Below are 12,098 nucleotides of genomic sequence, written 5' to 3' on the forward strand. Positions count from 1 at the left end.
AACTGTCGGTCGAGCCTAGCCGCTAATGTTTGCTAATCGCTCTTAACAGTCGCTTTATAACACGTCAACGTAATTAAGTCTTTTTTTTAAGCGTCTAATGAGCTTGATTAGCAATTGAATTTGATTTCGGGGGTTTGACTGTCTGCAAATGGAAAGCAATGTAGATTTTGCACCACGATGTATGTGTGTGATTACAGTATAGCCCATAGATGTGAGTATAGGCAGCACATCTGTTTTCAAGGCACAAAAAGTGCCCGGCTGCCAAAAACTTGACTGGTACATGCTTTTGTGTCAGTTACTAATAGCTGCGGCTGCACCGGGCCAGTCCGGAGGGGTGCTGCGGGTAATAAGGGGAGTGACGGTGATGACTGCCTGGCAACAGGTTGCTAAGCGGGGGCAGTCCCCAAGGCAACATGAACCCAAATGAAAGCAGGACAGGAAGGGAGGATGAAAAAGGAAAACAATCTGTGAACGTCCGCCAGGTGAGTGCTTGGAGCCACAGGGGGAGGGGGGGGGAAAAATAAAAAACACACCGGCAGAACTGCATACAACATAGTATGATCTCAAAAACAAAAAGAAAAAGACCTAAACAAGAAGCTTATTTTATTATATTTCTGCAGTTTCAGCAAATCTAATTGAATGCTTTTTGATGTTGTGAAAGGAACACGACGTGCAGCATTCTTTTCAAATCGAGAACGAATTATTTGGAACATGAAGCAATTTAAGCTGGATTGTGACTCCTTTGCAAAATGTTTTGTTTTGGATTTTGGAGGGTTTTGGCTAGGAAAAAAAAAAAAACTATTGGCCCCCAGCTAGCCTGAAAGCACTAGCAAGTCAAATCCAAAATATACAGGACGTACACCATACTTCATTCTATCATACTACATTCATACTACATTCCATCATCCCTCCCCCAACATCCCTTTCCGTTTCACCAACTTGAGATTTTTCACTGGTTTATTCCCCTCAACTTCTTTCGCGCCTTCTAAAATGAACGTTTTGTGTCCCTTCCACCATTATTTTGCGCGTCCTCAGGCGGTTTGCGGCTATAAAGGTGCGCTTATTACACCAGAGCGCCGTTCCACTTTTAATTGCGCCGCCCCCTGGAGCCTGTTTCCAGGTACAACCAAAACACACGGCTAGCGTTTAGTCCACCGTTGGTTCAGGTAAACGGACGGAAAATATCCGCCATGATCACGGTTCAGGCCAACAATGAAGGCGGTACTTCGGCGCGCTGCGCATTTGGGTCGCGAGACAGAGGGTGGACAAGCTGATGGATGAGACAGCCAAACACGCAGCGAAGGTCCATTCATCACGCCCGACGCCGGGTGGGCGGCGGGAAGGCGGGAGAGGACGGATGGAAGGAAAGGACGGATGGACGGATGACGTACGGGGAATGCGGATGATGAGAGCCGGCGGATTTTATCCGGCGGATTTGATCCGGCGGGCTAGCCCGGCGCGGCAAAACAGCGGGCGGCCGCGACATACTTTGCGCGTGGCGCGGCGCCAAGGGGGCTGATTAAATTTTGATTTAGTTCCCCGGAAGCGAGGCAATGCGACACGCGAGGGCCGCGCTCGGGACTCACAGCAGGCGGAGGGACTTGAGACCGTGGAAGGCGTGCGGCGGGATGCAGCGGATCTGGTTGTAGCTCAGGATGCTGGGAAAAAAAACAACAACACGGAAGGTCACGGAAGGGTGTTGGGTTCAAGATTCACCGTTCCTGTGGTGTTTATTTACATTAGGCCTGCAGATATTTGGTTTTTTGGAATTTGGATAACCTCCCAAAAGGTCATCGGATGAAAAAGAGAAAAAAATACGCTGCTTGGTGGAAGAATAATGATTATTACAAAACACACAAAAAACACCTGTCAAATTTTAAAGGTTCGCAGTGATGTAAAAATCAATGTCAACGGAAACCCTACAGAGGAGTGGCATATATTTATTTATTTGTTTGTTTTGAAAATGGGAATGGGTCAAGAAAAAGTTTGGGCAGCTCTGCTTGAGCATTAAAAACGATTGAGGAATAAAAAACACAAACACAGTAAGTTAGAATGCTCAAAATCGACTGGTTCTTGTATGTAAAAAAAGATTAGCTTGAATCCGAAATTATAAATGAAAAAATAATTAAATACAAATATTACATTAATTAAAAAGATTACAAAATTATATATAAATATCTAAAAATACGTAAAATATCTAAAGTATAAATTAAAACTTAAATACAAATATCAAATTAATTAACAAAATAACATATATATATATATATATATATATATATATATATATATATATATATATATATATATATATATATATATATAAATATATATATATATATTTTTTTCTTTTTATATTTTTTTATATATATATATATATATATATATATATATATATATCTTTTTCTATAAATATATATATATATTTTTTTTTTCTTTTTATATTTTTTTTTTATATATATATATATATATATATATATATATATTTTTTTCTTTTTATATTTTATTTTTATATATATATATATATATATATATATATATATATATATATATATATATATATATATATTTTTACGCATTGGAGTTTTGCTTCTTTTCTGTGTAAAATGTTAAAGGACAGTTCGTTGGTGCTTACTTCCTCATATGATTTTGTACAGAAAGCAATTCCCGAGCATAATTGTCTCATTTTTGGGCTTACTCGAAAAAGCTTTTCCGTAAAATGAATTTTTACCCGAAACGTCATGCCTGAAAGCCCCCCAGCTCCCAACAATAAAAGGTAATTTTTCAAGGGCGCGTGTCCGCCATGTTTGGTGGTGGCGTCGCCATTTTTTCCATACGCTTAGCTGCAGTTTTGCCCATGCGCGCACGTGCGCCGCTTAAGCTCGATTTTTGTGAGAACGCAAAGGAAGCGGCGGGCTGTCTCTCCCCCTGCAGTGCAGTAAAGACACCCTTGAGCCGCGCACTTAAATCACAGTCTGTTGCGTTGATGTTTTTCTGGGGGCTAACCCATGCAGTTGTTTGCGCCGCATGACTCCCTGGCCTCAACTGCCGTGACTGCACAAAATAGGGAACATTTCAGCGCTTGGACACGGCTAAAAGTCGGCATATTCCCATTCAGTGTATTCGCAGCAATTAATGGGAATGCAGTGAAGGCCAGACATCTTTCACTTGGTTTAGCCTGGGTTGTTAGCGGAGGTTCTAGAGCAGAGGTTCCCTTGCGGGCCGCATTCAGGAAAATATATTCCCAAGTCGGCTGGAACAATAAAATCATGGTTTAAATTTCCATCACTTTAAAACACGGGTGTCAAACTCAAGGCCCGGGGGCCAGAACCGGCCCGCCACATCATTTTATGTGGCCCGCCAAATGCTGATTTGATTGCAAGTTTCCAGCTAAATTTGCAGGTTGTCTTTGAAAAGAAAACAAAAGAAAACAAAAAATAATCATTCGGTTTCAGATCTATCTTTTGAACAGTTTTTACCAGACTCTGATTTCAAAACTAGCGAAAATGGCGTTTATTTGACGCGTTTTTCTATTTTTAAGTCCTAAATTTTCAGGATTTTAGAGAAATTCAGGGGTACCTTAAAATTTAAGCAATTACTGAAATTTTTAGACTATTTTTAGATGTATTCCGGCCCTCTGACAGAAACTATAACTACAATGTGGCCCTCGATAAAAATTAGTTTGACACCCCTGCTTTAAAACTTTCTAAAAACTTTTAGTGTTATTTTTAATAAAGTCCAAAATAGTACAAGAGCAGCATCACTGTTAATCGTAAAACATTAACATTACTCTTATTCATAAAACAATTCTATTTTTTTATTTATTTAAAAAAAAAATCATTTTAAGACTTTACAAAATCATCGCACGGGCCGGATTAAACCAGTTTGGGGCCAATTTTACACATTTTAAATAAATTAATGTCTTGATGTCATTTTTCAAGCGAACAAAATTAGCATCCTATTTAAATATTTGTGTGACAAGTGATGCTAGGTGGACTTTTGGGTCAAACCATTTTGATATGGGGGAGTAACAAAATGAAATCGTTTGTTTATTATCCATATTCTTATATTTACATAAATTAATGAGAAATTTTGGAAGACTTGTTTGAAATTGCGCAACTTACAGCGTGGCCAGTTGTGTCATGTTGCTGAAGGTGTACGCCGCCACCGTACTGATGCTGTTGTTGCTCAGGTCTCTGCGGAGGCAAACAAACGCGCTGGACGCACGCACAAACGCACGCTCGGGCAAGCACGTGAGGTGTACGTACACCAGTGACAGATGCTTCAGGGCCGCCAGCTCCTTGGGCACAGAAGTCAGCATATTCCCTTCCAGATACCTGCAAGGACACGACAGGTTATATCCGTTCCGGAAGAATCCGCCTCAACAGATTGTGGTGGTTTCCGATTCATACGTTTAAAGGATATGAAATTCAAAACTAATCAACGTTTTGGGAAAAATAAGAGTTTATAGAAGCTAACAAACGATAGCTAACGTCAGCTTGTTTACGGCGCTAAACGCTAATGAATGCGTCCTAACAAACTTTCAAAACTAGCAACCCGAGCTAGCAAAGCAGTAACTTTAGCTGACGTGGGTTTGTATACAGTGCTAAGGCTAGCTGCATATTTTTAGCCTTGCTATTATTAACAAACCATCAGAAAGAGCAACTCAGGCTAGCAAACAGCAATAATAGCTAACATGGGCTTGTTTACAGTGCTAATACTAGCTTAGTATTGTTAGCCTTGCTCTTACTAACAAACTTTCAAAACTAGCAACCCGAACTAGCAAAGCAGTAACTTTAGCTGACGTGGGTTTGTATACAGTGCCAAGGCTAGCTACATATTTTTAGCCTTGCTATTATTAAACCATCAGAAAGAGCAACTCAGGCTAGCAAACAGCAATAATAGCTTACATGGGCTTGTTTACAGAGCTAATACTAGCTTAGCATTGTTAGCTTTGCTATAACTAACAAACTTTCAAAACTAGCAACCCAAGCTAGCAAAGCAGCAATAATAGCTAACATGAGCTTGTTTACAGTGCTAATAGTAGCTTAGTATTTCTAACCTAGCTAGTACTGTACTAACAAACCTAGCAACTCAGGCTAGCAATACAGCAATAATAGCTAACATCGGCTTGTTTACAGCTAATGCTAGCTTAGTATTGCTAGACTAGGTATCACTAACGACCTCCGAAAATAGCAACACAGGCTTGAAAATGAGAAATACTAGCTAGTTTCTTGTTTACAGTGCTAAGGATAGCTTAGTATTGCAAACATCCAAGAATAGCTACTCGGGTTAGCAAAACAACAACAACATGGGCTTGTTTACAATGCTAAAACTAGATTAGTATTGCTAGCCTGGCCTTTACAAACAAAAAACTAATATTTTCCGGTAAAAAGAAAATTCAGGCTTTTGATGTTTAGAAATGCGACAAAAGCTGCACTATTGTTTAACATGCATTTCTGATCATTTTTTGTTTTTATATCCATCTCTTCTACAAATGCTCTTAGCACGTCAATAGTGTTTACATTTTAGCATTAAGCTAGCAAACAGTTGTTTTGGGGTCAGCATTTTTGGCCCTTTTAAATACACAGTGTAATTCTCCTTGTACTATATTGACCTATATAGCAAATATAAACTGGAGAAAAATAAATAAAAAGATGATACAATCAAACAGAATTCAGCTTTTTGAGTGCAGCAGTGGGATCAAAAATGGAGTCTTGCACCATGTGACACACACATGCGTTCTGACACACAGGTCGCGCTCTTTTTCTCTCGGGTCAGAAGTAGGTCGAGTGGACGCTATGATGGAGTGTCTTCTTGGCTTTGATCAATAACTAATCACTGTTATTGACCCCGAGGAGCGGGAGTCATTCAAGCGCCAGGGGAGCGCTGACAATGTGCGCGGCCGTGGCGTTGTTCACCTTTCATATGAGGGATAGTCCCTCCATTAAAAAAAAAAAAAAAAAATCTCCTGTGCACCAATATTTCTCTTTTATGCCAGTAAAAATAACTATTTTAGGACTTAAAGTAATCGATTACTTTGGTTCATTTAGTGATGTTGTGCTTGTACCATTTTGGACCGTATTAAAAAAGAATAATGAATCTTGAAAGTTTCAAACTATTTCATTGGAATTGAATGAGTTTAGCAATTCAGCACTATGTTGCTTCTTGTTCCAATCAATTTGCTTTCGATTTGAAAAGATTGGATTAAAACATTAGAACGCTGGTTTAAAAAGCATTGAATTAGAGCTACTGATACCTTCAGAAAGCCTGCCAAAATCTCACATTGCTAAAGAAGCAATTATGATTCAACCCTACGATATCCGCCTAGCAACAAGTGTCCACGCACCCCCAAAATAGATTGAGACATTTTACAATGACTCACAAATGATTTGCATTGTGTATTCTTATTGTTTCACGGCTATTTTTTGGTTGTAAGAAATCCGTTGTCGTGAATATTTTGTCGGGGGACTCACAGTTCGGTGGCGTCCTTGGGAATGCCCTTGGGCAGCGAGTGCAGCCCTCTGTTGCTGCATCGCACCACGCCGTCTGAGCATGTGCACACGTCGGGGCAGCCGGATGCGGGAAGGCAGCCGTTATCCTCCGTACCTGAAAGACGGAGCGGGGGAGGCCAGAGCTCGGTCACACATACAGATGAAAAAACTTTCATTATTTGCCCCTTGATGTCGAAAAATTGGAAAAATGCAATCATAGCAAAAGTAACTACACTGTGTATATATACAATTTTGAAATCAAAATTGTAATATTAGGTCATATTTACAGTATTATGACATTTGCCACATGGGAGTCCAGGCTAAGCCAACCATCAAAGTCGAAAAAACTACAGATGAAATCTATTCCGACGTCACCCCGCCATCATAGTGCCAGTGCAAGGGTAAATACACACCAACCTTTACCACGTCTTTTAGTTACCTTTTGCTGAAGGAGATTTTACATTGAGTCTGCTAACTAATCTGCAGTTTAAAGTTTAATTTATTAGCTACAATATTTTGCTGTTGAAAATGTTGAAGCGGCCAAAATGTGTGTTTGGGAGCACACAGCTGGACAATTAACGTCTGTAGTAAATAATTCCCCCGCGGGCGGAACTATTGTCATGAAAACTGAGAATGTTGTGTTGAAGTTGTTTTGGATTTTAATGTTACATTTTCTTTGCTAGCACAAATGTGTCCTGTTATTTAATCTGGGCCTTTTTAATTAATTCCTATTCCCTCTTTATGTGCTTCAAATTTTTCCCCCCCTATTTATAGCTATTCCCTCTGATTTTGTTATGTGCCTTGCGACCACCACCCTACAAGTTAAGCCCGCACAGTGGGATCAATAAAGTCTTATTATCTTATCTCAGATGAACAGAACCTGATAAGCTGGCCTGACACTTGCGGGCAACCAAAAAGGACTGTGTGACAAGGACATCTTCCCTTCCCACAACCACAGACACAAAATTTCCGGAATTCCCCAAAAATAACATGAACCAGTGTATAGGACATACTCAAATTATGGTATTTTCTGTTACCGTGTATACCGTCTTTTGTAAACAATTCACATTTTCTTGTGTTTTTATCTGTAAATTACATATTTGTTTTTGTTTCAAGTGTTTCAGATTTCCCACAATGTGAGCAGTCATTGAACGCCTCGCCAGGGTGTTTTGTGTTAAGTGTTTCAGATTTCCCACATTGTGAACAGCCAGTGAACGCCTCATCAGTGTAACAGTAAAAGTAGTTCCGTTTCTTTTTCCTCGCAACATAGCTCAGGTTCATTTTGCCATAAATACCCAAAGTTGCGTAGTTTCCGGTTACGATTGTGTGTTTATGCTAAAAAAAACTGTAATTAACCCTTTACTGGGCAAAGTGGCTGCTTTAGGCCGATAGTCTAAACAGGCAAAAACGGCCTTTCTATTTTTAAATCTGAAGCAGGCAAGAATTTTCAGGATTTTAGAAAAAAATTAAGAAAACGTTATAAGTAAAGTGTTACATACGGCCATTTTGCCTGTATAGACTATGAGCCAAAAGTGACCGCTGGCCAGTAAAGGGTTAAGAAACAAGTCAAGCCGGTGCACAAAGATCCATACCTTGCCCCACTTAAATGAACCAGCTGTAGGAATCACAACTTTTACATCACCCTCTCTGTTTTAGAAAAATTCCCGTGTGTAAACAAGGATGAACTCGGACGGTGGTTCAGTCTGCTCGCTTCTTTTACTAAAAAATAATGCCGTGATAACCTCAGCTAACATGTGCTGCTGTTAGCTGCATACTTTTGACCTTCATTTTGGGGGAAAAAAAAGTGTGTCTCATATTTAGGGAGTTTGGAGGCATGCTAACTAGCTAGCTAGCATAGCCATACCTCATGTTAAGCTAAGCATGCTTATAAATATATGGCGGCAAGCGAAAACACATGGCGGGCCGAGCGGGCCTCCACCGCTGCCGACTTTGGAAGAATGGGAGCCCAGAACGTTGTTCTTGGCCCACAAAGGCTTCCATTTCCTCGTACGACACACACACACACACACACACACACAATCGCGCGTTTGCTAACGTCGCGCCGCTCGATGGGAACACTTGAACTCGGGATAGAGCAAAAACCAACAGAGTTAAAACCATAATGGAGGATAATGAGGAGGAAGCAGCGAGCCAATAATAACGCAAGTTGACTTTCTGTGCGTGTGTGTGTGTGTGTGTGTGTAAAGAGACACTCCAAAGAGGTTTCTATTTAGTGGTCATGCTTTTTGTGTTCTGCCATGTCAGTGCCAGGCAAGATTTTTGCACTTTTGAGTGAAATTCAAGCAAGTTAAATTGCACAAAAGTTTGGACAGAAAGTGCCCGCCCGCCGCCTTCCAAACTCAAGCTAATTGGCCATTTGCTGAGATTAAGAGTCCGATACAGTACTGGGATAATGTTTGGATTTCACCCCATTAAAAGGTTAGGCGAGCAGCCGGGAGGTTTTTCTCCTGAATGGCCGTCTCGTGGGGGGAAACTCAGAGTGATGAATAGAAAATGGATGCTCGCGAGCTTCCTTTTTTTTAATCTTTGATGAGGGAGGGCGCTACGGCTGTAAAATGTTATAATATTATGGAGAATATTTGACGTATTAGTGCATGTCAAAATAAAGAAAATGAAATGTACAGTACAACAGTAAACAATTTTTTTCTTCGAAAAACTGTTTTATGTTTGATGTTATTATTTGGGGTGGTCTTTACAAACGCACTTTGAATTTCGACAGAATCTTCTCATGTTCTGATTAATGTTGGCTTGAATTTATGAAAAACTGGTTGGGTCACATTTGAAAAAAAAAAATCGGCGTACTGTAAAAGTTTATCCCAAAACATTTTTTTGTTTGGGTCTATTTAGGACCAAAAATGTAAAAAAACATGTCGCGAGGAAATTTGTTAAAAATGACATTTTTATGAGTTTATTTCTTTTTATATTTTGTCCTTGCACAGATTAAAACAATATAGCGTGTACAAAGTGTAGCTAGGGAAATTCAGGAAAAATGAAAAAAACAATATACTCTACAATACTAATCTGTTACTTAAAAAAAATGTATGTATATATATATATATATATATATATATATATATATATATATATATATATATATATATATATATATATATATATATATATATATATATATATATATATATTAGTGTAGTGTGTAGAAAATGTAGTGAGGGGAAATTTGTTAAAAAAAAAAAAAATATATATATATATATATATATATATATATATAAGTCTAATAAAATTCAAATTGGCATCCTTTTTTTTTTTGACGCACTTGTTTATTTTTTAAAATTTTAATTAGACTAACCCTATAACCTGTAAAAATGTTTAAAAAAAATGTTTCACTTGTTGAAAATGAATTATATTGCTTTTTCTCTTCTGTTATTATTAAAAGGAATACACGTTTATCCACACCATTTTTATAGATCCTAATCTTAATTATTTAGTCGGCGTGGCGAGTGGTTAGGCGCCAAAGGTTTTCTTTGACCCCGGAGGGCTTTGTAAAATATAATTGAAAAGCACTAGCAAAAGAAACTGCGCTTCTTAGGTCTGATTTATACATCAAGTCCACCCAATGAGTACTATACAAATATTTGATGGAGTAATAAGCCACTTCAATAGCACTTACATGACTTCATATATTCAAATGTTACGGCAACTTCTTCCCGGAGCCAAACCGGCCAACAACTTCCCGAGCTTTTTTTTTTCATAAAAGGAAATTATCCGAGTAGTGAAAACGAATTTCGAGAAGAAAAGCGGCGGCGTCAAACTTGGCGTGCGAAACGAGGAAAGCATTGTCGTGGTAACCACAAAGTGATGTCATGATGCGACGGGAGGCAGCGGTTAGCCGGGCCGGGGATCGACCAGGCAGATTGCGCAAGACTGCGAATAATAATTAAAAAAAAAAAAAGTGGGACGTGAGCATCTGGGCACTTAAAACGTTGACGTCATGAGCGCCGAAGCCCGCTTGCTTGGCACAACTTGACAAATGTCAACAATGACATCCTAATCATTTCAATTTCCTTTTCCCCTCGTCAAAAATGCTTTGGGGATTTCGAAACCTCAAAATGTTCCAGTGACAACCGCGATATGCTATTTGTTTTGTTTCTTAGTCATTTGATCTTCCGCAACCCTGGCGGCAGATTCATTTTTTTTTGCTACCCAAAAAAACCCCCCCAAACCTGATGAATTTCAACATACATTTAACATTTAATCCATTCCTTTGATGTTTACATCAATAACACACCACATTAACTAAAAAACATTGAAAAAAAACATAAGGAAGCTGAAATTTCACCCAAATGGTGACAACATGTCAACGTGGCGGTCCGTGCATTTCACACGCAGGCCTTCAGTGACGTCCTACTCGAAAAAATACCTCTCATAATTCCATCGTTTATGACTCCACGGCTGGAGGAATCATATACAGAAGTGCACGTACGCGTTACTGGGCGTTGCATCACCTTAATCGTTTACAACGCAGGCTATTTCCCAATCAAACCGCATCAGCAAATTAAAACTTACGACACGTGACATCCATTAATTGAATGAGCAAAATAAATCTAGACTGCGGACAGATGCGCTGAAAGTTCCCTGCATGCCAGACAAATGAGTTAACTGTAAATGCACATGCCATGGGCATTCCTCGGACGGTCAACTACTGCAGTATACAAACTTACTTCAATCTTAAAACTTTTAAAACTTATACAGTAACTGTACTGTTATCCCTTCCCGTTGGCACGGAGAGCCACGGTTGGCCTTGTTTTAGCGGCGTCCAGAAGTCAAATTAAGGTCGAGCTGACCCAACATGATAACGAGCAGAGTTTGCACTTGAAACTCCCCCCAAAAAATTAAATAAAATACAGCAAGTAGAATCTGGAAGATTTTGTCCAAAAAATGGACAATACTGCACAAGGGTTAAAATCACGTTTCCAATAAATGTAGATAGCGTAGATACGATACGGTTCATCTGTGGCCAGTGGCATTTTTTGACCTCAGAGTACCTCATGGAGTTTTCGTTCCGTTAGCAACATTGGACTTTGCGGACGTTCCAATCTATTTTTCCAAGCCTCCAAGTCGCATTAGTCAATTTTATTTGTTTTAATTTATCCATAGCTACGGCCGCCGAAAGACGCGGAAGAGCAAAACCTCGGATGAACCTTGTAAGGATTAACTTTCAAAACTCATGCGGCTGCGAATGGACGCCGTTCAAAATCAATAGCGACGATGATCGTCTCGTGTCGGGACTTTTAATTGTCGGGCGGTGATGCCAAAAGAGGTTCTTGGCCTTGTTAGGTGTAACGACTCAATCCATTACATCAGGGGTGTTCAAATTTTTTTGCAGGGTGCCAGATTAGGGCGAGATGACTTTTTAGCGTTTAAATTCTAGCCTGGAACCACATGGAACACTTTTTATCATGAGGGTTACGCCAGTAAATACCCGTAGAATTTTTTTGGTCTGGTCCGACTTTGAGGTCTTTTTTATGCTGCTTTTGTTGTCTTTTTTAGTTTGTTTATCTAAAAGATAAATACATCATAAATAGATCAAATTTACATTTTTTTTTGGCGGTTTAGGAAGAGGAAAAC

The 12,098-nt window shown here is 39.2% G+C and overlaps 1 protein-coding gene across 2 annotated transcripts in view; it reads right to left on the minus strand.

Annotated features, from left to right (window-relative positions):
• The window catches only part of slit3 (slit homolog 3 (Drosophila)), a 194,085-nt gene that overhangs the window by 33,061 nt on the left and 148,926 nt on the right, over nucleotides 1-12,098 (minus strand). For both annotated transcript variants that reach the window (XM_088431401.1, XM_088431403.1), the window contains 4 exons: nucleotides 6,474-6,606; nucleotides 4,266-4,334; nucleotides 4,122-4,193; nucleotides 1,587-1,658 (listed from right to left, as the gene is read on the minus strand). In XM_088431401.1, the coding sequence (XP_088287527.1) occupies nucleotides 1,587-1,658; nucleotides 4,122-4,193; nucleotides 4,266-4,334; nucleotides 6,474-6,606 (346 nt within the window). The remainder of the gene's footprint in view (nucleotides 1-1,586; nucleotides 1,659-4,121; nucleotides 4,194-4,265; nucleotides 4,335-6,473; nucleotides 6,607-12,098) is intronic.

This window comes from Hippichthys cyanospilos, chromosome 13, assembly GCF_059441005.1.
Source record: "Hippichthys cyanospilos isolate Australia breed blue-spotted pipefish chromosome 13, RoL_Hcya_1.0, whole genome shotgun sequence".
NCBI classification, from domain to species: Eukaryota; Metazoa; Chordata; class Actinopteri; order Syngnathiformes; family Syngnathidae; genus Hippichthys; species Hippichthys cyanospilos.